Genomic DNA, 23294 nt, shown 5'->3' on the forward strand with positions numbered 1-23294 from the left:
TCTAGTTCTGTATCCGACTACAGCAGAAGTACAGTACTGTTATTTCAATCCCTTCTGTGACTATATCTGACCTCACTGTATCACACTATGGCCCAGGCCTGCACATCCACCGTCATGTTCTGTCATTATGAACTAACTGTAACCTGGATGATGGCAGACATTAAACTGACAGCTGCTGCAAAGGAGACAAATGATGTGAGCAGGGTTTACATAAACATAACAGCTGAGTAACAGGAGCGGCCTGTTCTGTCATCATTCAGTCCTGAGGAATGTGCTTATTTACTTCTCCAAGATGAGGCTCTGCTGTTGGGAATGCAGGTCACACTGCTGAGAATTTGCCTGCCTCAAGGTTTGGATGGTTGTTAGTCCCAAGTTAAAATAATATAAATATGGGTTGTAAGTGTAAACAGGATGCATCTTGACAGAACGGCTGCTAATAAGGTATTATGTTATTATGATATAATAATATTATCTAATGTGATTTCTCACAAAATGTATATACAAAGAAATATTTATGTCTTTGAATTGTATTGTATTTGTTGATTTAAAAAACATATAAAAAAGAAAACCTAAAAAAAAAAATGCAGAGCGTTTGTCTCCCCCTTCTGACAATGAGAGTAATTTCACAAACACTACCGACACGTGCTTATGACGTGGGTCTACAATGTTTATCTTCACCATCAATCACTTTTTTTTCTTGACTGGAATCCCTCCTCTGAAAGCCAGACTTCCTTTATAGAAACTTTTCTTGGACACTTGCTAGGTTTTGCCACCACTCTCAGCTTTGCTGTGGTTGCTCCCCTCTTCACCTCTTCCATTAACATAAAACACGTCACTGCCAGTGTGTCAGTGTCGTAATGTCTTCACAGACACCAGATTTCAAACTCATACTTACGGGCTGTTAATAAAAGATGGATGTAGCATCTGGGACTGAAAAGTAAAGCCAACATGAAAATACTTAAAACCTGCAGTCTTTCCGATGGCCAGCAGGGGGCGACTGAAGAAGTCTGACTGTACAGGTCTATGAGGAAATGACCCGACTTCTCACTTGATTTGTTACCTCAGTAAACCTTTTCCTAATAAATTTATGGTTTCGATCACTAGTTTCAAGTCTCCTTCAAAACAGCGTGATGTTCGTTTTGTAAATTTTGCTCCCATTTAGAAGAAAATAGATGATCAAGCAGGGTATGTTTTAGAGTGCAGCTACTTTGTGATTGACAAGTAGCTAGTGTATGATCATAAGTAGTTTCCTTTCATTGACCCCGGCTTCTTACGCTCGCTTTCAACAAGCCAAGATGGTGACAACAAAGGCTTCAAAACAGTATTCCAAAAACCAGTGGGTCACATCGCTGTGGCTGCATCCATCTTTTTATCCACTCTATGGGTATACTGTGAGATACAAAGAGATTTACCTGATGCTGATGGGCCTAATCAGCGCTGTGTGAACTCATTTGGCAAGAGCTTAAATGTAGCCTCCCGCATTCCTGCTTTAAAAGTCACTTTAGTGAGATTTCAGCAACTACTATGTCTTTATGTACTACTGGAAAATGTTTTACAAAAGTAATATTTGCTAATATACTCAAACTAATGAAAACCTATTTTCAGGATACAGTAAGAGAGATCAAAAAGTTCACAACTGCTTGCATACTAATGCTAATGAGAATGCATTATAGGGAAACACCAAAAATAGTGATGAGTCCAATAAGAGCCCTTCACTGCCTGCAGCTCTCTGAAATAAGCAAGTTTTAATGTTCAAGAGTAATGCTTAATTATCCATACATGGCCATTTACAAGCATATTGCCACAGGGCTCCAGCTCCACAACAGTCCCCAGTCTAATAGAAGATAGCATTATTGCATGCAGTCAGAATTATTCACTGCATTACCCACGATTCATAGCATGTATTAACACAAGCAATTTCATGCATATGGATACAGTGGGTCTTAGCAGGGGAGCTCCTGATTGCTCTGAAACTAATTTCACAATCATTAGTTTTGGTGGTGCTGTGAGTGACAGAGTGGATTTACCAGATTTTGGAAAATGACAAGTTCCACAAGCTTTGTATCAAAAATAATACAAGATGAAAGTCTGATCTACGTGAAGCTCTGTGTTGTCCTGAGACCCTGTGCAGTGAAAGAAATGTCGCTAAATTTTCTAAATTTTCCCTCACAAATACCAAAAAAAAAGCAAACAAAATAATAAATAATGATAGTGCCTGCAGCTTATAATGTCTGTCCATGAAATAGATATATTTTTTAAAGGTGTCATTGAGTGAGAGGTCCTTCATAAGTACAGGGCCAAGAGCTTGAGGTGCAGGCCGAACAGAGAGCCTTTTCGCCTGGAGGTGAAGTTAATGAATCATGGCCAAGTGCTGCATTCTTTCCATATGTAAGATGAGGAGATATTTTGCAAAGCCTCTGAATCAACTTAATGCTGTTATGGGCCATTGTTCACAATAAACATGTAAATTGTGTTTATGGAATAGCATATAAGTCACTGGGTTAATGGCACTGATTCACAAATAAATTATAATCACAGTGTGTCGTAAACATACTCGGGCAAAGGCAAAATATACAACAACAAAAAAAAGCAAAACACATGAAACACAGAAGAGCCAAAGAGAATAAAAGAAACAAAAATGCCTTAAATCCAAACAAGGAAAACATTTTTTTTAATCAAATGAAAGGTGTTTTCAAAGGAAGCATTTTTATTGATCATAGAAGCAAAAGCTGAGGTGTTACTAGTGACAATAATGATGGTGTTTTCCTATTTCTAAAAGGCTGCGGCAGCTTGACAGTAATGCACAAAAACAGAACTGTGGAACCAAAGGAACTAAGAAGAATTCAGCTCTCATTAATTAGATTATTTATGCCTCTTTTTAGAAGAGACAACTGTCCTTTATTTAACAAAAGCAAAATTCAGAATATCTATACAGTGCAATGTATCGCATATGGCATTAACTGTTGCAGCATTAGAATGGCGCCACTAGATGGGGATGTGCTATCTGTTTTCTATACAGTCCACTGTATTTCAAACGGCAACTTGTGTATTCATGTGATAAATTAAACTTATATGCCTCAGATCTGCTTGTGACCTCAGAAAATACAGACAGGTGACAAATAAAGGGAAAAGCTAGATAGTGTCTTAGTAAAGGCGTTGTGCTACTACGGGCCACCAGAACAGCTTCAATGCACCTTGACGTTTATTTTCCGAGTCACGGAACTCCACTGGATGGATTCTGCCACAAGATATTCCCTCATGTGGTGTTTTGAAGACAGGAGTAGAGAGTGCCGTCTAACACATCGTTTCAAAATCTGTCATAGTTGTTGTGTTGAGATCTGATGGCTGCAAAGATCACAGCAAATAATTCACATCATTTTCAGACTCAAGAAACTGTTCATTGAGACATTGTGCTGTGTGGATTGAAGCGTTGTCATCCTGACTGCCATCAGAACAGAAATGTTTAATCACAGGACAAAGGCGATCACTTAAAACAACTTTGTGCTGATTTAAAGTGACTCTTACGTCTGAGGCGACAAGTGGCCCTAAACCATACCAGCACAATGCCACCACAGAAAAATAGGAAAAATAGATTCCCTCACTGTAGGGGTCAAGAGTTCAGGTTTTGCATTTATCACCTGTCTGTATATCAAGACAATATTCTATGATAAACGAGTAATTAATGTTAAATACACTGCCTGTCCAAAAAAAAGTCGCCACCTGGATTTAATTAAGCAAATAGGTAAGAGCCTTCCATCAGATAATTACTGCAGGGATGACAACAACTTATTTAACCCTAGCTGATGCAGCGAGGAGCTTCTCATTTCTTAAATAACCATGTCAGAAGAAAGGAAGTTAATCTGTTTCAGAAGGGTCTGGAAGGATAGTGGGGAACCATCATATTCGAGGAAGAAATGTGGCCTGATGAGTCCAGATTTACTCTGTTCCAAAGTGATGGGCGCATCAGGGTAAGAAGAGAGGAGGATGAAGTGATGCACTCATCATGGCTAGTGCCTACAAGCCTGTGGAGGCAGTGTTATGATTTGGGGTTGGTCGGCTTCAGCAACGTTATGTTCCCAAAGAATGAGGTCAGCTGACTACCTAAGTATACTAAAAATTACCAAGAGTGTTTCTTCCCTGATGGCACGAGCATATTCCAAGATGACGATGCCAGGATTCATGGGGCTCACATTGAGAATGAGTGGATCAGGGAGCATGAGACATCATTTTCACACATGGATTGTCCTCCACAGAGTCCAGACCTCAGCCCCATTGAGAGTCTTTAGGATGTGCTGGAGAAGACTTAGCACAGCGGTCTGACTCTCCCATCATCAATACAAGATCTTGCCAGAAAATTAATGCAACTTTGGACAGAAATAAATGCTGTGACTTTGCAGAAGCTTATGGAAACACAGTGAATGCGTGCTATACTCAAAGCTAAAGGCAGTCTAATGAAATATTAGTGTGTGACTTTTTTTTGGACGGGCAGTATATGTGTAAAGCAACCCAGCATCACTCATAAGATTTGAGCTGAAATTCTGTTTAGAGACCAAAAGTGTCAGTGGTAAGAAAAACTTAGCAACTAATTTACTTATAACCTATTTACAAATTTTTTAATCCCCATTTAGAGGACACATTTTTGAGTTGTGAACTTGCTCGGGGCAGAGACAACCTTGGTGCTAAATGTAAAAAAATGATAGATATTGACAGTATTAACAGTATGCTAATAGTTTTCTTACTTTCTTTCTTATATGCAATTATTTGACATTTGTAAATGTTATTGCTGTGCCGTAAATAATCATTTATGGTCAAGGTGCTCTAGCTTTTCTTATGATAACTAACAGAAAAGTCATGCTGGAAGATGATCAAGTCCAGCCAGAGAGGTTTTCAACAGATAATAATTCTGAAATAGTTCTTATTAATGGTTCAGAAGTGTTTCATAAAGCAAAAGTGAATGATTTATTAAACACTGATAAGTCATCAGTTGCTCATAAACATCTTATAAAAAGTGCTTTATTACACACTGGTGCTGCAAATTCACATCTGCATGTAAGAAGCATAAGTAATCACACATGCAGGCACGTGTGAGGAAAAACCAGAAGCAAAAAGGAATCTATCGAGCAGCAAGAAACACAGTGAGGAGGCAGGCAGCAAGGAGTATGTGACAGTCTATCACTCCCATGGGTCTGAAGCCAGAGGAGGAGGATTTGAGGGTGTTTCGGTTCAAGCCAGAGGGAGGGGAGAGTGGAGGGAGGTCACTACTGGCCCAGATTTAGAGGTGCCACTGTCTGGGGAGAGATTGATGGCTGCGAGCAACAGATAACAGCTTGCAGTGTGAAGAGAGATTAAAAAAGGAGGCAGAGATTGTAGGGGGAACCGGACCCCACCCACATGGGGCTGCGCTGAACAGCCACATCCAATTTTAACACACTGCAATTAGCTGCTGAGGCAATTACAGGTTTGTGGAGGGTAAATGTGACCTACTCTTATTTTTTTTTAATCATATAATATGCAGGAGGCTGTCATGCATCCCACAGAATTTATGTTTGTGGCCACTGGGTGAATAGATGCTAGAGGAATTTTAACCCTCGGGTTGTCCTGCGGGTCAAAATTGACCCGGTTTAAAATTTGAAAATGTGGAGAAAAAAATATATTTTCACAGTGACACTTCTGATGTTCACATTTTCAAAATTTTTGGGAAATTTTAGAAAATTTTTTGATGGAAAAAAAGAAATGTTAAAAATGTTTCTTAAGCACATTCACATAAAAATCAACCAAAATCCAATGAAATTCGCTGGATTTTGGTTGATTTTTAAGTGAATGTTCTTAAAGAAAATATTAGAAGTTTTACTGATATATATGTAATCACTTTAGATATTTTTAGGATTTTTTTGGGAAGATTTTTACTAATTTTTTGAAAATATTTACAAGAATTTTCTTGCCAAATTTGGGGGATTTTTTTTTTTTACCTTTGAAGGGAAACTTTTAAGGAATTATTGGAATTTTCTTCCTGAAGGTTTTGCAAATTTTCAGAAATTTGGGGAATATTTTTGCTGTATTTTTGGATTTTTTTCAGACAAGGAAACAATATTGTTTGGTGCCCGTAAATGAGGACAACGGGAGGGTTAAAGTTTTATGGGAATTCAGAGGTCTCATAACACTTTAAATGTCACTACAGTCTGTCCATATGGACACACAGAAGACCATTTACTCTAATTGCTATTTCATCCTTGTATAAATATTGTTGTGACAGCAGCCTGACTGATTGGGTCCCGCCAACACATCCTGCTTGTTTCCCACATAGCCCATGAGTGGTCCATCACAATGCCTTTGTTAGCCATCAGATTGTATGCAGTCATTACTTATTCAGCCAGCCGTCATGCCTTTTGTCCAAAATCATTCTTTACGCCGTCCCTAAGACCTTCTCCTGCCTGCTGCGGCCCATCTGCCCCCCTGTCTGACACATAGTGCACGAGCCCCCCATCACACACACACACACACACACACACACACACACACACACACACACACACACACACACACACACACACACACACACACACACACACACACACACACACACACACACACACACACACACACAAACAAAAGCTCCCCACACCAGCTGTCCAGCTCGTGTCCCCTGGCAGCAAAAGGTGCCGGCCTCGGAGCAAAGCATCCGAGTGCACAAGAAAGCAGTGCTCACCGCTCTCCAGCCTGTTTGGCTTATCAGTGGCAGATACATGGTAAACACAGCATAAAGCCTCTCCAGCTTTGATTTTACTCGAACAGAATGATTTACACGCATGCATACAAACTGCTGATCCACGCTGTGTAGTAGATGGACACCTGTGTGTAACAGCTGTGATGCTCCACCATCTACAGACTGCTAATCTTTACATGTTAATATTTTACATGAACACTATGAGCAAGCTTATTTAGTCCAATGCCAACATAGTTTCCCTCCTGATCACTAGATGCAGTCAGTTTTTATTTCATAGGTTTTCTTGAAAAGCAGAGGTCTTGCTAAATAAAATACCAATAATTTTCTTGGTCTGAAGTGATTTTGAGGTACTTTGATGTAATATTTTGACAGAACAATATAAGTGTTTATGTTACTTAAAGAATATACACACACCCAAATTTATTTAGCAATAACATAAGAGTCAAATGGAGGATTATGCTTTAGTTTGAGCAAAAAGTAACACATACTTTTTCTGTAATATTTGACAGTGTAATGTAGGCCTTTTGAATGAAGACATGGGAAAAAGCACATAAAGCTGAAATAAATGGAAGAAAAAAATGGAGGGTTAGTCCACTGACAGAAAAATATTTACCTTTTTTCTCCACAAACTTTTAAGTTTTTATTATATAAGCAAAAAAACAACATTTTTTTCATTGCCTACTTTAAATTGTAAGGCTTTATTGATTTTGTTTGAGTTATGTCATAGTAAACTCAACATTTTTGAGTTTTGAACTGTCAAATCAGACAAAATAAGACATTCACGCTGTCTCCTTGGGCTTCGGGAAACTAATATGGGCCAAGTGACTATTTCTGACATTTCATAGATCAAATGACTCATTATTTAATTGATTAATCAAGAACATTTATAGTAATTCCTTATTAAAATAATCATTAGTTGCACTGTAGGCCCTGCAGTGTTTATTCGTCCTAATTGCTAAAAAGAGGACATACTTTAGTTACCAGCTGACTGTTCTACAGAGAGTGAAATGTGTCCTTTAATCGACCTATTACTTTTCGGGTGACACTGCCAAGATAGCAGTAACATTTATTTAAGAAGAAGGAAGTAAGAAGTCATGCCAAATACTTGCTTATAAATAGACATCAGTCATTGATGGAGGTTATAAATAGAGAGAAGGAAAAGGGGCTGGTCCAGAACAAAGATATTTATAGCACAGGCACACTGCTGTTTACTGGAGGCAGCAGCCTGAGGTGCACTTATCTATAAGTACCACTGTACACACAGTAGCCTCCCTCATCCATTTCTGGAAAGATGCATCTGAAGTGAAATTAAATCACTTTTATGAGGGGATCAAACGGATTACTCCTGAGGGTCTTCTATTCATGGCCACAGTAAATGCAAAAGTTGGATCACTTTTCAGTGTTGACATATCTCTGATTACCACATTTTTTCCATTTCTTGAGTGTGATGTTGAATAGATGCATAGAAGAGGGTTTCAGAGGGGTAATATAATCCTCGGACACTGATAACACAGCATAAATTAAAACGGAGGTGGAAGAACCAACTATTTTTAAAATGCACCACATGTTGCAGATGAAGACAAAAAGGAGAATATGAGAGGAAATGCTTTGAACACTGTATTTTAGCTCAGTACCGTGGATTTAAAAGTGTAAGCAGTTAGATGCTGTATTTATTTTTCCTATTACAATTATTAATTTAATGTTTAAAGTGTAGAAAAGTTAGGCTACATATGGGTTGACACTCTTGCCTGGTGCAGGTGGGGGACAGACCAGCTGACCGAGGAGCAGGAGGAGGGGCAGCAGTCCGCCTGGCTGCCGGAGCCGCTGCTCCGACACTCAGCCCACTGGAGCGGAGGGACCCACCGCCGCTAGCCGCTGCTGAACCCCGGCAGCGACCAGCCTTTCTTCTGACTGGGAGTCTAGCTAGCAGGCTAACTAGCCGACCTAGCCGTAATTACCACAGGAGCGACAAACTGTATCCTCTGTAATTCTGGACGGCTGTAACCAGTTGTTTTAGTCGCTATTTAAAATGTCTATATTACCGTTCACTCCTCCGATTGTGAAGCGGCTCCTGGGCTGGAAGAAAGGAGAGCAGAACGGGCAGGAGGAGAAATGGTGCGAAAAGGCTGTCAAAAGTCTGGTGAAGAAGTTGAAAAGAACGGGACAGCTGGACGAGTTGGAAAAGGCCATCACAACACAGAATGCCAACACGAAATGCATAACCATACCCAGGTAAAGACGCACAGACAGCCACACTGACCGCTCAGCTAGCAAGCTAGTGCCGATTACAGCTAACGTTAGCCCAGCAGCTAGCTAGTTAGTTAGCTTGGGCTGATATTAGCAGTCAGGTGATTTGTTATTGAGCGACTTTTTTTTTTTTACAGGTTGTTAACTTAAACATATCAGTTACCATATTCATAGAAGACGAGATATAGCGTTTTAGTTCATTCAGTTGGTTTTGTTTATTAGCTTTAGCTGCTAGCAAGCACAGTCCTGCATATTAGCTGACCAACTTAACCATGTTGTGTTCACGTGTAATATCCAGTTGGTGTTTCAAAGTCTGAATTACATTTTAAATACATGTGATTTTCAGTCAACGTTACAGTAATTATACATTTCAACACATACACTTAAGTCTGTTATGTCATTTTCCAGCGTTAGCTCGCACTGAGAGCATGACAGGTGTTGTGCCAAAAAGTGATCCTAAAAAACTGATTACTCTTCAGTTTATTTACATCTGCAGCTGCTTGTATGTGGATCAAACAGCCTTTACATGCAACTAGACATATTTGTGGTGACAGCGAGGGTTTGTCCTGGTGAAACTTTAACATTCCTTGTAACTGAATAATTGTGACCAAAGAAATGTTTGCAGGTTTGGATTATACCAGAGATGCAATGAGTAATCAATCAGTTTGTCAACTATTAAATCTGTCACCAACTTTTTCATCATTGATTAACAGGTTTGAGTTTTCAAGTCACAATTCTCTGATCCCAGCTTCATAAATTTGAATATTCTGTAGTTTCTTTCATTCTTTATGGCATTAAACTGAATGTCTTTGGATTGTGTACAAAACAAAACAAACGAGGACGTCATCTTGAGCTTTGAGAAACTCTAATCGACATATTACCATTTTCTGAGATTTACAAACCAAAGGACTGATACTTTTATCCAGAAAATAATCAACAATAAAGATATTGAATGAAATCAAGTCATTTTGATGCATTATAAACATCTCAGTCACAATATAGGTGCTACAGTCACTTTTTGGCAAATGGTAAATGGCGTTAAATAAGTTGAACTGGTCCTTTAAAGCTATTTCAACCGCTAACAATTGCTGAATTGGTTCATATAGAACACGGTGGAAGTAAAATTATGCAGAGACATGAGGACAATTGCTTTTAGGGACTAAAGTTAGTTTTTAGCGTGACCTACGGTAACCTGCAAATGTGAATTCTGTCATTTTAAGGGGAGCGCGAGCTGCGGGCTGTAAATCTAGTGCTCCATCCACAGTTCACACGTGTGATAAACAGGAGAAGGAGTGGTTGGAGAAGCTGAACTCTGACTCACAGAGGATGTTTAGACTGGAGTGTGTGCACTCTGGGAAAGTTGTAATAAGTGTTCAGTTTGGGATTCCCCATATGGGAAATCCATCTGTTCAACACAAGTACACATATGAGGTGGACTGTACTATGATTCTGCTCTGTACAGACATGCAGATGTATTTGTAGTAGTTTGATTCAGTGAACTGAAGTATATGTGCAGTTAAACTAGTTTAGTTGTTGTAGACAGTCTTTTGTAAGCACCAACACTGAAAATTTAATCTTAACATAAAAGTGGACATAAAATTATAGTGGAACATTTACTCTTGCTATAACTATTGCTGATTTTGATTGGTTTAAACTCTTTTGCCTCTCAAACTAGGTGGGTGGACATCTTGGCCTTCTTGATGAAACTCAGTAGAGAAGAGACTACTGACTTCTTTATTTGATAACGTCTTTTTTTTCCCATGCAAAATTCAAATAGGCAGCTTGTAAGACTAATTTCTACCAATCTGGGATTCCCCCATCCTGGTCTGTGTGAAAGTCAGCGCACGGGTGGTAACCTACATTAATAACTTATCCTCAGTTCTTGGGAATGTGCTCCGGGCTCTAGGGAGGGCGTGGGCCACTGTTTAGATTGTGGTTCAATTTCATCGAGGCAAAGACTGTAGGCTTACAGAATAACAGCTGTCTTGCAATCTGTTGGGGATGCTGTACTTTCATCCCCTCCTCCAAACTCAGAGAAAGCGGTTGTCAGCAATTTAAGTGGTCAAGTACATACTTGAAGTGCTAGCACCTAGCCTGGACTTAACCAACAAGAGATTATTATGTACTGAAATGCCTCAACTGTGAAGCTGAGAGCAGTATGGTTGGTGAAGGCACTCACATTTGCATTTTTGCTTCAAGCGCTACATGTTAAATCAAAATTATTATTATTATTTTTTTTTAATTAACAAGTGTTCTTGATTTCTACTTAATGTAACGGAGCAGTTAACGCTGACTTTTCTGACTGCCTGTCGTTGTGTGGAGGGTAGAATTAGGGATGTACATTTGATGGTCGATGTATTATTGGCCTGCAGGTATGAACTCTGAATCGATTCCATTTACCCAATAAGCGGATTTCAGCTGTTAATTATATTGTGCTGCTGACAAGGGATGCCCCATAAAACCAGCCATAAAAACGCTGAAATTGTCAAAATATTTACATTTTTGAATTTGTAAGCATATATTATCGTCTGTCACACTGTATTAGCCACAAACAGTTATTGATCTTGAAATTTAATAATTGCATAAAATTTTGTTGGAGGAGCAAGGAAGTGATATGTTTATGGCGAAAATTAATAGAAATTAATAAAAATACCCAGGCTGGTGTTGAACTGGTTGAAACTAAAGTCTCTGTAATGTGTATCGTATCTGTTTTAACAAGAAGACGACCAGATGCCCCTAAAATAATGTTGTTACCATGTTTCATGTTTCTACATATGCAGGCACTGGGTACTGCATCTTTATGTGTTTGTGTTATACAGTAAAAAGTGCAGGTTATCTTAGGAACTTCATGTGATAAGAGGATTGGTGTTAGGGTACTTGTGAATCCCTGGGTGCCAGCTGTACAGTTGTTATTTCTTCTACTGATAGTAGGGTTGCCTGAGTCCAGCTGTGTGTCAGAGTAATGCAGCCCACGCCAGCCTCAGCAGAGTCATGGGAGTGCTGACCTCAGCTGACCCAGCAAATACACCATATCGTGCTGGAGGATGAACTCCTCGCTTCTGCAGCTGATGTTGCCTGAATGCTTGAGTGAAATTGTTTGAAATTGAGTGGTGGGTAGCGCTGAGTGTCTGGAAAGTGCATCATTTCTGTGGAGTATCTTTGATTTGACTGTACTTTTTGAAATGTGAGTGCAATCAGGCTGACTCAACAGCAAATCCAGCCACACTAATGTCCGCTTTAAATGTCTAACACCATACATATGACATGAAATGACAGCAATTTCACTAAAATACGTGTTGTCCTTCTCACATTAGTACAGAAACTGGCAATCTAATTAAATATTTGGCCAAAACACCAAACCCATAGTTATTTATGTTTGTGCCTTACTGATAATTAACTGGCAAAATGTCAGAATTTTAGCAGCGTCACCAAATACATTAACCCTAACTTATTTCATCATGCTAAATAAACTTACAACATAAACATTTTTATTGTTAAGCAATGTGTTTGCTGTACACGTTCTTCTCTCTCAAGCTGATATCATTATTTCTAATCTTTATGTTGCCTGAAACTGCCCAGTTTGTCAGCTGTTTGCAGGTGACATTAGTCAATCTCAGGACACTTTCAGATAGCTGTTCCTAAGTACTCTGCCCCTGCTTCCAACTCATCTGCTGATATAAACTACGATATGTTCCACCATATTTGAGTACACTTGTGTCATCATTTATCCAGCACTTGTATACACTGTATAAAATCTGCGACTTATCCACTTGATTCAGTTCTTCACAACAGAGTACTACTTCATGTTGATGCTGCTTTTGTTTTGGATGCACAGGAAGGGAAACCACTCAACACGCTTTGGTATTTTTAAGACTTCTGTGTGATTCGTTTTGGGCGTTTTTGTTTGAACAGATGTCTAGTTAAAATTCAGTTTCATTGGAAACATTTTAGGCATTTTGGATGTTTTAATTCCTTTCCATCATGCAGGATCACTGGATTAGGACAGTATTTTGAAGAACTGGTGTTGATTGATTTATTTGGAACAGTGTAAGAAGTTATTTGATACTTTCAAAAAAACTGTTAATGGCATTATTTTTCTAAGTGCTTGAATCTTATGCACTGTACTTGACTTCATGAGAGGCTAAAGAATGAGAACCGTATGTTTCTTGTCTGACAGCTAAACAATGAGTTGAACTGTTGTTGAGTTCATTTGGAAAGATGCCCATATCAAGGATCTGGTGCAGTCCTTCCTTTCCATTGTTGCCCAATTGAGTCACTTGGCAGTATGCATTTTAATACACTGTACAGCTGCATAAAAAAACTGTTGACATCAGGTTTCAACTCTTCTAGTACACAGGCCAAATACTCCTCATTCCACAGTCAATAAAATTTTAGCTACATCATGGTAGGTCGATACTACATCAGAGACAAAAACATTCTCAATAGACAAAGGTTCCACTTGGATATTGCCTTACGAAAGTTAGAAATTTCTTTAGACTTCATGCTGTCTTTTGTTTGGATTTCAAAATAACGTGTATTTATTTTTAGTTGGCAAAAAAATGCCTTCTTTTGTAATCATGTTAAAATAGTGTAAGCAATTTTGAAGAGAAAAAAAGCTACATAAACCGGTCTGACATCAGGCAAATGCTTTAATGCTACACCTTTTGTCAATGTTGATGCATTAACAGCTGACAGATTCTTATTGACCTCAGCATTTCAGTTTGGAACTTTTCTAGAAGTAGAAATGAATTACAGTTTCTGTCTCATAACTTAAATTTCAGAAGAGCATAGTTCAATGCAACATAGGTTTAAATATGCATGTGTTGTGACCTTCTGGTGTCTTTCAGGTCTTTAGATGGACGTCTGCAGGTCTCCCACAGAAAAGGTCTTCCTCATGTCATCTACTGCCGCTTGTGGCGCTGGCCAGACCTCCAGTCTCATCACGAGCTGAGGGCGGTCGACCTCTGTGAATTCGCCTTTCACACGAAGAAGGATGAAGTGTGTGTCAACCCGTACCACTACCAGAGGGTGGAGACACCAAGTGTGTGCAGTTAATTGCTACGCCATCCAAATTACTGTATTTAAAATAATGCTTTTTGCCAAACTGTGCACAGAACTGAACTGGTGTTTTGTGCGTCTCTCAGTTTTGCCTCCCGTCCTGGTGCCACGACATACAGACATCCCCGCTGAGTTCCCACCACTGGATGACTACAGCCCATCCATCCCTGAAAACACCAATTTCCCCGCCGGCATTGAGCCACAAAGTAACTATATTCCTGGTGAGAAAAACTGTGATTCAGGGATGGTTTGCTTTGCAGCTTGTTTGGAGCTTTCCTCTCCAAAAAATGGTGTTTCTGACTAGAATGTTCACATCAAATATGCAGTTTTATAGGAACACTTCAGACAAAAGGGAGCTTGACAGTAAGAATTAAAGTCTTTCATGGTAAATGCTTCCTTTATTTATTGTAATGTTCTCTCTCTCTATGTATATATATATATATATATATATATATATATATATATATATATATATATATATATATATATATATATGTATATGTATATATATATATATATATATATATATATATATATATATATATATATATATATATATATATATATATATATATATATATATTAAAAAAATAAAGTTGTTGTTGTATTTGCATGTTACAGAAACTCCCCCACCAGGGTATCTGAGTGAGGATGGTGAGACAAATGATCACCAGCTCAACCACAGCATGGACACTGGTGAGTCACATGACTACACACACACACAACTGAAGCTCTTACTGTTCTAGTTATGCCTTTATTGTGGTGATGAACGAGCCCTCTATTACAACTCTATTTCAGGTTCTCCCAGCCTGTCGCCCAATCCCGTGTCACCCGCAAACAGCAATCTTGGTAAGCGAAATCAAAGCTTTACTTACTGAGCATATCATGCATTATGTGCACATATCTGGTTGCTGGCAATGGCTTTAAGTTAAGTGCATGTAATCAAATTACAAATGTCAGTCATTTATTTACAGTGATACTATTTTTTATTTTTTTTAATCTCACTATTTTGTTCTGGTTGGTTGTGTTGTAAAGCAATACATTGCTACACCCCAACACACAGCAGAAAGGGGTTATTTTCTATAACAAAGCACAGCTGAGTTTTAAAATACTCACAAACTCTAAAATAGCATTTATGGTTAAAAATATACAGAGAGTAACTTCATGGATCATTGTTAAATAGAATCATAATCAAAGCTGTAGGCAGTGGTTGTGACCATAAAGCTGCACTTAAGCGCTGAACCAGTCTAGAAAATGGAAAAGAAATACCATTTGTTACTGGAATTAAACCGACAACTCTCAGTCAGTACAGAGAGACACAGAAACCATGGTGTAAGTTAAAATTTATGTACAGGGCATCCTGGAGGTTCAGCTGGTGAAGGCACAAAGTGTACACCTTGTGTGCTACAAATGTGAAAGTAGTTTCACACATTTAGGACCATTTCTGAATACTTTCCAACATGAATCATCCTGCAGCTATGGGCTCATCCCTACCTGACTGTACCTGATGACCCTGATTACTGTACACCTGAATACCTGTCCTCCACATAGAGCACGTCCAGTCCTGTTGTAACTGTTATCTCTATAAAATGTCTCCTACGAAGTGAACATTCTACCTGGTGGGTTTAAGATTATACTAGCAAGATTCTCTGCATTTTCTATTCTCTTGATTTATTTTTTTCTTGTGGACATTGCAGCTTACCAGCAAAGTGAGCGAAATGTTTTGTATTTCTTAGTGATAGAAAGTTAACAGAGTATAATATTAGAATACCTTTGTGAGATTGATTCAGTGTGTGCGAGTGTCTGTGTGTGAGACTGATGAGCAATATGCAAGCAGTGAGTGGTCTACGTCTGAGAGGCTGAGCCTCAGGGCAGTAACAGAGTAAGTGTGGTATGAATGGAGGCTTTGTCTATGGTCTGTCCTCGTCTGTGGAAAGGCCAGCTACAGACAGCTCAAGATAATGCAATAAATATCCGGTTGCCAGGTTATTCTATCTATGTGGAAAGCCACCAGGAGGTCATTGTTAAAAAAAGAAAATAGGTACGTCATGTTTTGTCCGTTTCTGACTGGGGTCATGTCGGCCGTGGGAAAGAGTTTTATCAGCAGTTTGCATCTTCATATTAAAATGTCATGACCACAAAGTAATTTACGTGTTCTCATGAACTTAATTCTTATTATCTCTTTATCTCAACCCAGACTTACAACCTGTGACGTACTGCGAATCTGCCTTCTGGTGCTCTATCTCCTACTATGAGCTGAACCAGCGTGTAGGAGAGACCTTTCACGCATCCCAACCCTCCCTCACAGTCGATGGATTCACAGACCCCTCCAACTCTGAACGCTTTTGTCTGGGTTTACTTTCCAACGTCAACCGCAACTCAGCAGTAGAGCTCACACGCAGACACATAGGTACCCATTTTATTTCATATGGACCACATAACCTCTGATCTAATTTGCCTTCCACATCGTCATAATCGGCACGTTGTTGTCTGCCAACTACAATCTTTTCTCTTGCCTTTCCAGGACGGGGAGTGAGGTTGTACTACATTGGGGGAGAAGTGTTTGCAGAGTGTCTCAGTGACAGTGCCATCTTCGTCCAAAGTCCCAACTGCAACCAGCGCTATGGTTGGCATCCTGCCACTGTGTGCAAAATACCTCCAGGTCAGTGTGAGACTGAAACACATGAAACCATCAGGGCAATATAACCATAACAATAACTCAGTTCTAATGACACAGACATACATCTTTTTTTTTTTGTCCTCTGCGCTATTAAACCTAATAATAAATACTTTGTCAGGTTGCAACCTGAAGATCTTCAACAACCAGGAGTTTGCAGCTCTGCTCGCCCAGTCAGTCAACCAGGGCTTTGAGGCTGTCTACCAGCTGACCAGGATGTGTACCATCCGCATGAGTTTTGTGAAAGGCTGGGGAGCTGAGTACAGGTAAATATTTTTTAAGCTGCTTATGACATTTATCGACTGAATATGTGTTTAACATCCACATAGCTAAGACTGGCATGAGGCAGTGGAAAGGTCAACCAGTTCTTGCTGCAGTAAATGTTAGCATCAGATGCTACAACAAATTCAGCTACAGTTAGGTAATTTCCATGTAGGTATTAAATGTCAATGTATAAAATGCTTCTGGCAGATAGTATACTTAATAGAGGCCAAAACACTTGTGAAGTAACATTAACTTGACCTAACTAGTCAGTATGACCTTCTACTGTCACATTGTTTTGTCTTTGTCCAGTTCCTTGAGACTTGAAGTCTGTCTTGCATGTACGCTAGGAATGGTCTTTCTGTAGTTCAGGCAAGATCTTGGAGAAAAATATGATCAGATTCGCAGTTTCTGGATTTTTCAGTAAAGGATGTGCACATAATTTTAACTAGGCATTTAAACTTTTTAATAAAATCATATCAGAAACAGATTTTTACTCAAAACAGTATTTTGATATAATTTCAGTCAAACCTGAGCAAATCTTTAAATTGAATTTAGAGGTGAAAACGAAAGATGAGGGATTGTTGCGCAGACACGGCAGCAGGAGGAAAAGGAGGATGATGGGGGAGGGTGCAGCTGTGAGTTGGCTAGAGGAGGAAGAATGCAGCAGGCATGCAGTGATGAGGGGGGCATGGAGTTCGGGGGTGAGCATATTTCAGACTCCCTTTGCAAAGGGGATTCCCACTGGACTATGAATGGTGCGTGTTGTATTTCTGGCACCAAACACCTCGGAGGAAAAACATCTCTGGTAGAAACTTGAATGACTTCAGAAATAGCCTGTAGAGTTGGCTTCAGTGTTGGTATTAATTCAACTAAAAATACTGACTAGACGGTATTTTTGCATTGACTGTAATGACGTGACATTAACCAAACACATGCCTCAGTGACTTTTAATGTACGATGCTGTGATGTGGTAGTAAAAAATGCTTTCAGTAATAACAGTGTTGCTTCTGTCCTCTTCATCGTGCAGGCGTCAGACAGTGACCAGCACCCCCTGCTGGATAGAGCTACATCTGAATGGTCCGCTGCAGTGGCTGGACAAGGTCCTCACACAGATGGGCTCTCCCAGCATCCACTGCTCTAGTGTTTCATAGGAGCAGCACTCGCATCCGAGCAGCCCTCCTTCCCATCCACACACCAGTCACATAGGAAAACTCGAGCATTTCTCAGTGATAGTAAGGAAAGATACACCATTAATCAAAGCACCCTTTTCCTTGCTGTCTACCCTCTCTCATCACGTGTATAGCACTTTCTTCAGCACCATTTCGTGTCTCCGTTTCACTTTTATTTTAGGACGTATACGTTCTTTTGTCTTCATGTTCCCAGCAGACAGCCATTAATAGTAGATTTCTGAAGAACAAAAGAAAACCGCATTTTCTTCACTGTTCATTCAGATGTTATGTCATCGCTTAGTGGTGTAGTTTTTTATTTAATTAAGGTTGAAATGTTTGTTTCTCAAGTTGAAGCTCTGGAACAATTTCAACTTGGCCATCTTCCACACGTTTCAAAACATTTTTGATTCTATGAATTAACTAAGATTATGAACACGCTTCCATCTTTGTTGTTTCAGTGTCCCAGTACCACTCTTTGTAATCACTGAATTGGGAGGCCTATTTATCAATTGAACCATGAATTTACATACAAAATATCATTCTCTGTAGTGATTTCATATATTTAATTAATATTTTAAGTACAAGGTACTTTGTCCATATTGATTTATCTGCATTATTGAAAATGTCAATTATCTGATTGATCATTTAATTGGTATTTGATCTATTTTAAGAGAAGAAAAAATAGCCCCATTGTTCCTGGAAAAAAAAAATCCTTGTATGAAAACTATTTTGCTCAGTGAAAGAGACATTTTATAAGTTATTTTTGCATATTGTCCTGCATGGGAATATATTTTTATTATTGCCTCAATATGATTGTACATAAATATTTATAGCTTGTGATTTCTTGTAGTCATGCATTGCTATAAACAGTGGACCTGACTGATCTCTGGCATGGGTGGACTCACAGTAAGACTTTGCTTTAATGACTCAAAACTTGGCCTGCTTAAGTACGAGCTTTTCTAACCCGGGTCAGCTTGTTCTTAAGTGTGACACACAGGATTACTGTACCAGCTATTACAGTTATTTCATAATAGGGACATATGAGATACATTATGTGTCATCATAGTGGACTGAGTGAATTTAGACACCATGTGACTTCAGCGTGAAGGGTACTACGACCAAGACTGTGCTTCATCCATTGATGGCACGTGGAGTGAAAACAAAAATGCAGGTCTTTTCACGTATTACCAACTGTTAATCATAGTACACTACGCTCCTTGTGGGTAAATGATGCACTTCCAGTTTACCGTGTTGATCGGTATAAAGCTTTAGTTCTAGTGGTAATTTGCTTGTCCAATAAATACTGTATATTATATGTACATTGTTATGATATAAGGCATGTGTAATATGCTCACTGTCCTTGGTCACCGTCTTTGAAGCCACCATGTTAATCCTGCACTTACTTACAGTACATAAGTCTGAGTCACCATGTAATCTATTTAAAACAATTACATGGTGTGACACTAAAATACTGTGTACTACATTGCGTTAGGTAGTTGCTAGATCTGTATCAGTACTTGTGATATTCTTAGTTGGTTTTCTGTTCCAAGTCTTACGTACATTTTTTCATGTAGCCTAATATTTGTTCTCCAATGACCAGTTTTATCTGTGAAATTTTAATAAATTGCAACAGAGTAAAAACACTTTTGACATTTTTTTATATTAGTATTTGTTATACACAGTAACTAAAAAAACAAACACTTGTGCATGAATGCAATCCGTTATTAGTGTCCTGTAATAAATGCCAGCATTAGGAAACTGTCAGAGGTAATGAGTCAAGCCCACTTTCGGCTTTATAGATTGTATCTTGTTGGTTGACATACCGTAAGTAAGGCTGTTACAAAGGATTCTTTTCTCAATTAACTCATTGTTTGGTCTGTAAAATATCAGAACACGATCATAAATTTTGAGCGTTTCTCAAAGCCTAAGATGATATATAGGTCAGTAAATCGTCACACTGGAGTAAAGAAAATTGAAAATATTTAAATATATGAAGCTGGAATGTAATAATATTGGCTTTTCTCATTAAAATGACTGATTAATCAATTATCAAACCAGTTGATTAAGTCAATAGTTGAGAACTAATCAATAAATTGTTTAGTATTACTCTGCTGTGGTGTACTGAAAATGGATAGAAATACTAAAACCCCTGAAATACAGCAGCACATCTGGACAACTCATTTTATTTATTGCAGAGGTATTCCAGTGTAACAGGTATGTATTCCAATTTTTTGATCTGAATGAGTTGGCAGTATGCACCCATGTAATGTGACAGTGTTCACAATAACTTAGCCACACTTACTGAAGGGCAAAAAAAAAAAAAAAATCATAAGTTTCATGTTGATTTATCGGAATACGCATTAAATCTCTCACAACTCTTCTAAGGATAAGGCACATTATGCAGCTTTATCATATGTACCTATAGACAAATACATAAAATCCAAGCCCACATAATTCATCATGTTTTTCCACCTTCACTGAATCATGTGTTGAGGGCTAAAGCATAGTGGGGCCCCCCAGGGAGTAGGCTGAGGTTTAGGGCCACTCATTGGCTTCTCTTCTATTCAGGATATCCATCAGTTTTTTTTATGGTACACCAATCATTTCATTCTAAGAATTAAAAGTTTCTAAATATGACTATGCCTACAGTACCATCTGCAAGCATCTCCACTTTCCAAGCCCAAGCAGGATGTCAAAGGCCGCTGAATCTTGTGGGAGCCCCGGGAAAGACAGGATGATCAGGAGAAAGGAGGCTGAGTCACAGGTAGCTACTTTTAGCTTTCCTCACCCGATGATAACCCATCTATCTCATCTTCATCACCACCGATGGCCATCCAAAACGCTTTAGCAACCTGGAAAGCATGTGTCATTTAAATACTTTATGCTCCATTTACATAAATAATTTATTGAGTCGGCTGAGGATTCCCAGTGGAACATGCCAGGGCTCCAACAACTAGGTTTCAACAAAAACTAATAAAGCTGCTTACCTTTTCTGCATGAACTTTTCTCTGCTCGTGAGGTAACGAAGAAGCTTTGTCTGCAGATTAAAAACCACTGAAATCATCTATCATGTTTAGATAATTTTAGGTACGCAAACATTTACAGAGCGAGAAAGGTGGGCATTTAATTTTCAATCCACAATTACCTTTCATCTCCTTTAATTTGGTGAAGAGACGCTCAAAATTGTCCACATCTGCATCTCCAGCTGTAAGATTGGCAAGCTCCTGAATGTCTAAATCAGTCATAGCATCTGTAGGGATCAACATAATATCTAAGTAATTGTGCCAGTAGCAGGAAAAATGCAGGAAAGTTAGTTAAAAAAAAAAAAAAAAGACTCAATCAGAAGATGTTTACTTACCCACTACTGTGTCCTCCTGTGTGCCTGCGTTTGGACTACTCTGTGTGTGGTTGGCCTCCTCATTAACAAGTGTGCCCTCTTCTGGTGAGCTGGAAGACTGACACAGAAAAGGAGCTGGGGTTACCACTAAAACTGATTCACAATCCCATTTAAGTGAAAATGGATGGACAGACATGAGAAAGCAAGACAAAACACATAAAAACATATTGGCAAATCTAAATACAAATCCAATTAATATGAAAACTAAAAGGGTTACAATAGAAATTCCACTGACTGGTGGATCTTGGCAACTGCGTGGGTTGTTGTGTCTGGAGGCCACTAAGCTGCTCATCAGACCAAATCCCTGATTGTGCCCTATTAGACAGAGATATAAACTCTCAGTTGACACAAACACACACAAAGATACAGTAAAAACACAAAAGATAACTCTACTGGTCATGTTGTACCATCCTTCATCTCCACACTGGTCCACACGTTAGCATTGAGAGCCTGGACAATTCTCTTTACTCCCGTGGACTCTGGAAAGTCATCTGATTAAAAAGGAACAAACGTGAGAGTCCAACGATTACCAAATCATGAAGAATTAAAATATAAATGCTGTGGATTGTGGCTGTAATTTCTGCTGCCCGTAAAACTCACCATCCTCATCTGGCAGCTCCTGTGGATTGAGCTCCACAAGCTCAAATGCATGAGCCAGACACCACTGTTGTGCTTCATGCCTGGTGACCCCTGGAACACCAGTTAAATGTCATGAGAAAATGCATCACAATGTCTTCTGCAGACTGACAGACTCCACATAGAGTTGGAGAACTCACCATTTTCACAGACTCTGTCGCACACCAGAATGAGCACCTCTGGAGCAAGATCTTCTACCACTGATATCCACGGTTGTAGCTTTTCCAGGCCGTCTTTCTGCCAACACCATGCACACATAGTAAATGTTACAAGCGCATCACCAGCTATACTGTTAAGCGTTTCCAAATATACCTAGTTCTTAAGTCACATACCACTGTGCTGTCAAAATAGGCGATGAAAGCCTGCATGGACTGGGCAATCTCTGATGACATTTGAAAAGTGCTGGGTACAACGCATAGCCGGACATCTGCTGTATAGTATTTGTTGTTGATGGTCCAAGGATACCACACTACGGTTTCCTCTCGCTTGGTCGGCTCGGGTAAAGTCTGAGTACTGAGGATCTCTGAGGCAAAAACACATCCGTTACTCATCACACAAACAAAGGCATTACGTTAGGCTAAGCTGCTCAACTTGCTTTCACTTTGGCCACGCTAGCTGTAAAACTAGCATGCACGTATCGTTTAAGTAAAGCACTTAACTAGCTTGACGACATTGGGAAAATCACTATTAGTGTACGCTGCTAACAGGTAGGCTCTTATAAACGTCACCTGCTGTGCTAAGAGCAAGTTAGCTTTGATTAGCGTTAGCCTGCTTGCTAATTCATGCACACAATGCTGTGCTTAACTTACGTTTTACCAGCTCTTCTTCTTTAAACCCACTGTCACAGCTAGTTACAAGCACACACGGAATGTTCATCTCTGTGCTGTCTTCTGTCGCTGACATTTTTGTAATTTTTAGGGGCAGCTACCGTGTCTGATAGCTTAGCCTGCCGTTAGCCAACTTTGATAACCTTTCAACTCTGACAGACGCTACGGCGGTCGGTTCCGGTGCACGCTCGGTCCGGTTGCCCTGGACTTCACAGCCTGTGTTAAAAACGTCGATATTTCGATATTATTAGGTAATTAGTTCAATTCCTTTAGTAAAGATGTAGCACTGTAAACT

General features: G+C 39.2%; 2 protein-coding genes across 2 annotated transcripts; one reads left to right on the top strand and one right to left on the bottom strand.

The window, feature by feature from the left end:
- Positions 1-8500: 8500 nt before the first annotated feature.
- smad3b (SMAD family member 3b) lies at positions 8501-19782 on the top strand. Its single transcript, XM_023277188.3, has 9 exons — positions 8501-8956; positions 13819-14012; positions 14116-14250; positions 14651-14725; positions 14828-14878; positions 16227-16439; positions 16554-16691; positions 16828-16972; positions 17998-19782. The coding sequence occupies exons 1-9, from the start codon at positions 8754-8756 to the stop codon at positions 18119-18121; spliced, it is 1278 nt and encodes a 425-aa protein (XP_023132956.1). The 5' UTR covers positions 8501-8753; the 3' UTR covers positions 18122-19782.
- Positions 19783-20306: 524 nt separating this feature from the next.
- Positions 20307-23218, bottom strand: aagab (alpha and gamma adaptin binding protein). The gene is made up of 10 exons (XM_023277190.3): positions 22982-23218; positions 22505-22695; positions 22313-22409; positions 22137-22226; positions 21944-22027; positions 21772-21851; positions 21498-21594; positions 21285-21389; positions 21127-21176; positions 20307-20991 (listed from the first exon to the last, which is right to left on the bottom strand). Exons 1-10 carry the CDS (start codon positions 23073-23075, stop codon positions 20914-20916), a joined length of 966 nt encoding a protein of 321 aa, XP_023132958.1. The 5' UTR covers positions 23076-23218; the 3' UTR covers positions 20307-20913.
- Between the last annotated feature and the right edge of the window lie 76 nt (positions 23219-23294).

This window comes from Amphiprion ocellaris, chromosome 3 (genome assembly GCF_022539595.1).
Source record: "Amphiprion ocellaris isolate individual 3 ecotype Okinawa chromosome 3, ASM2253959v1, whole genome shotgun sequence".
Taxonomy (NCBI): Eukaryota; Metazoa; Chordata; class Actinopteri; family Pomacentridae; genus Amphiprion; species Amphiprion ocellaris.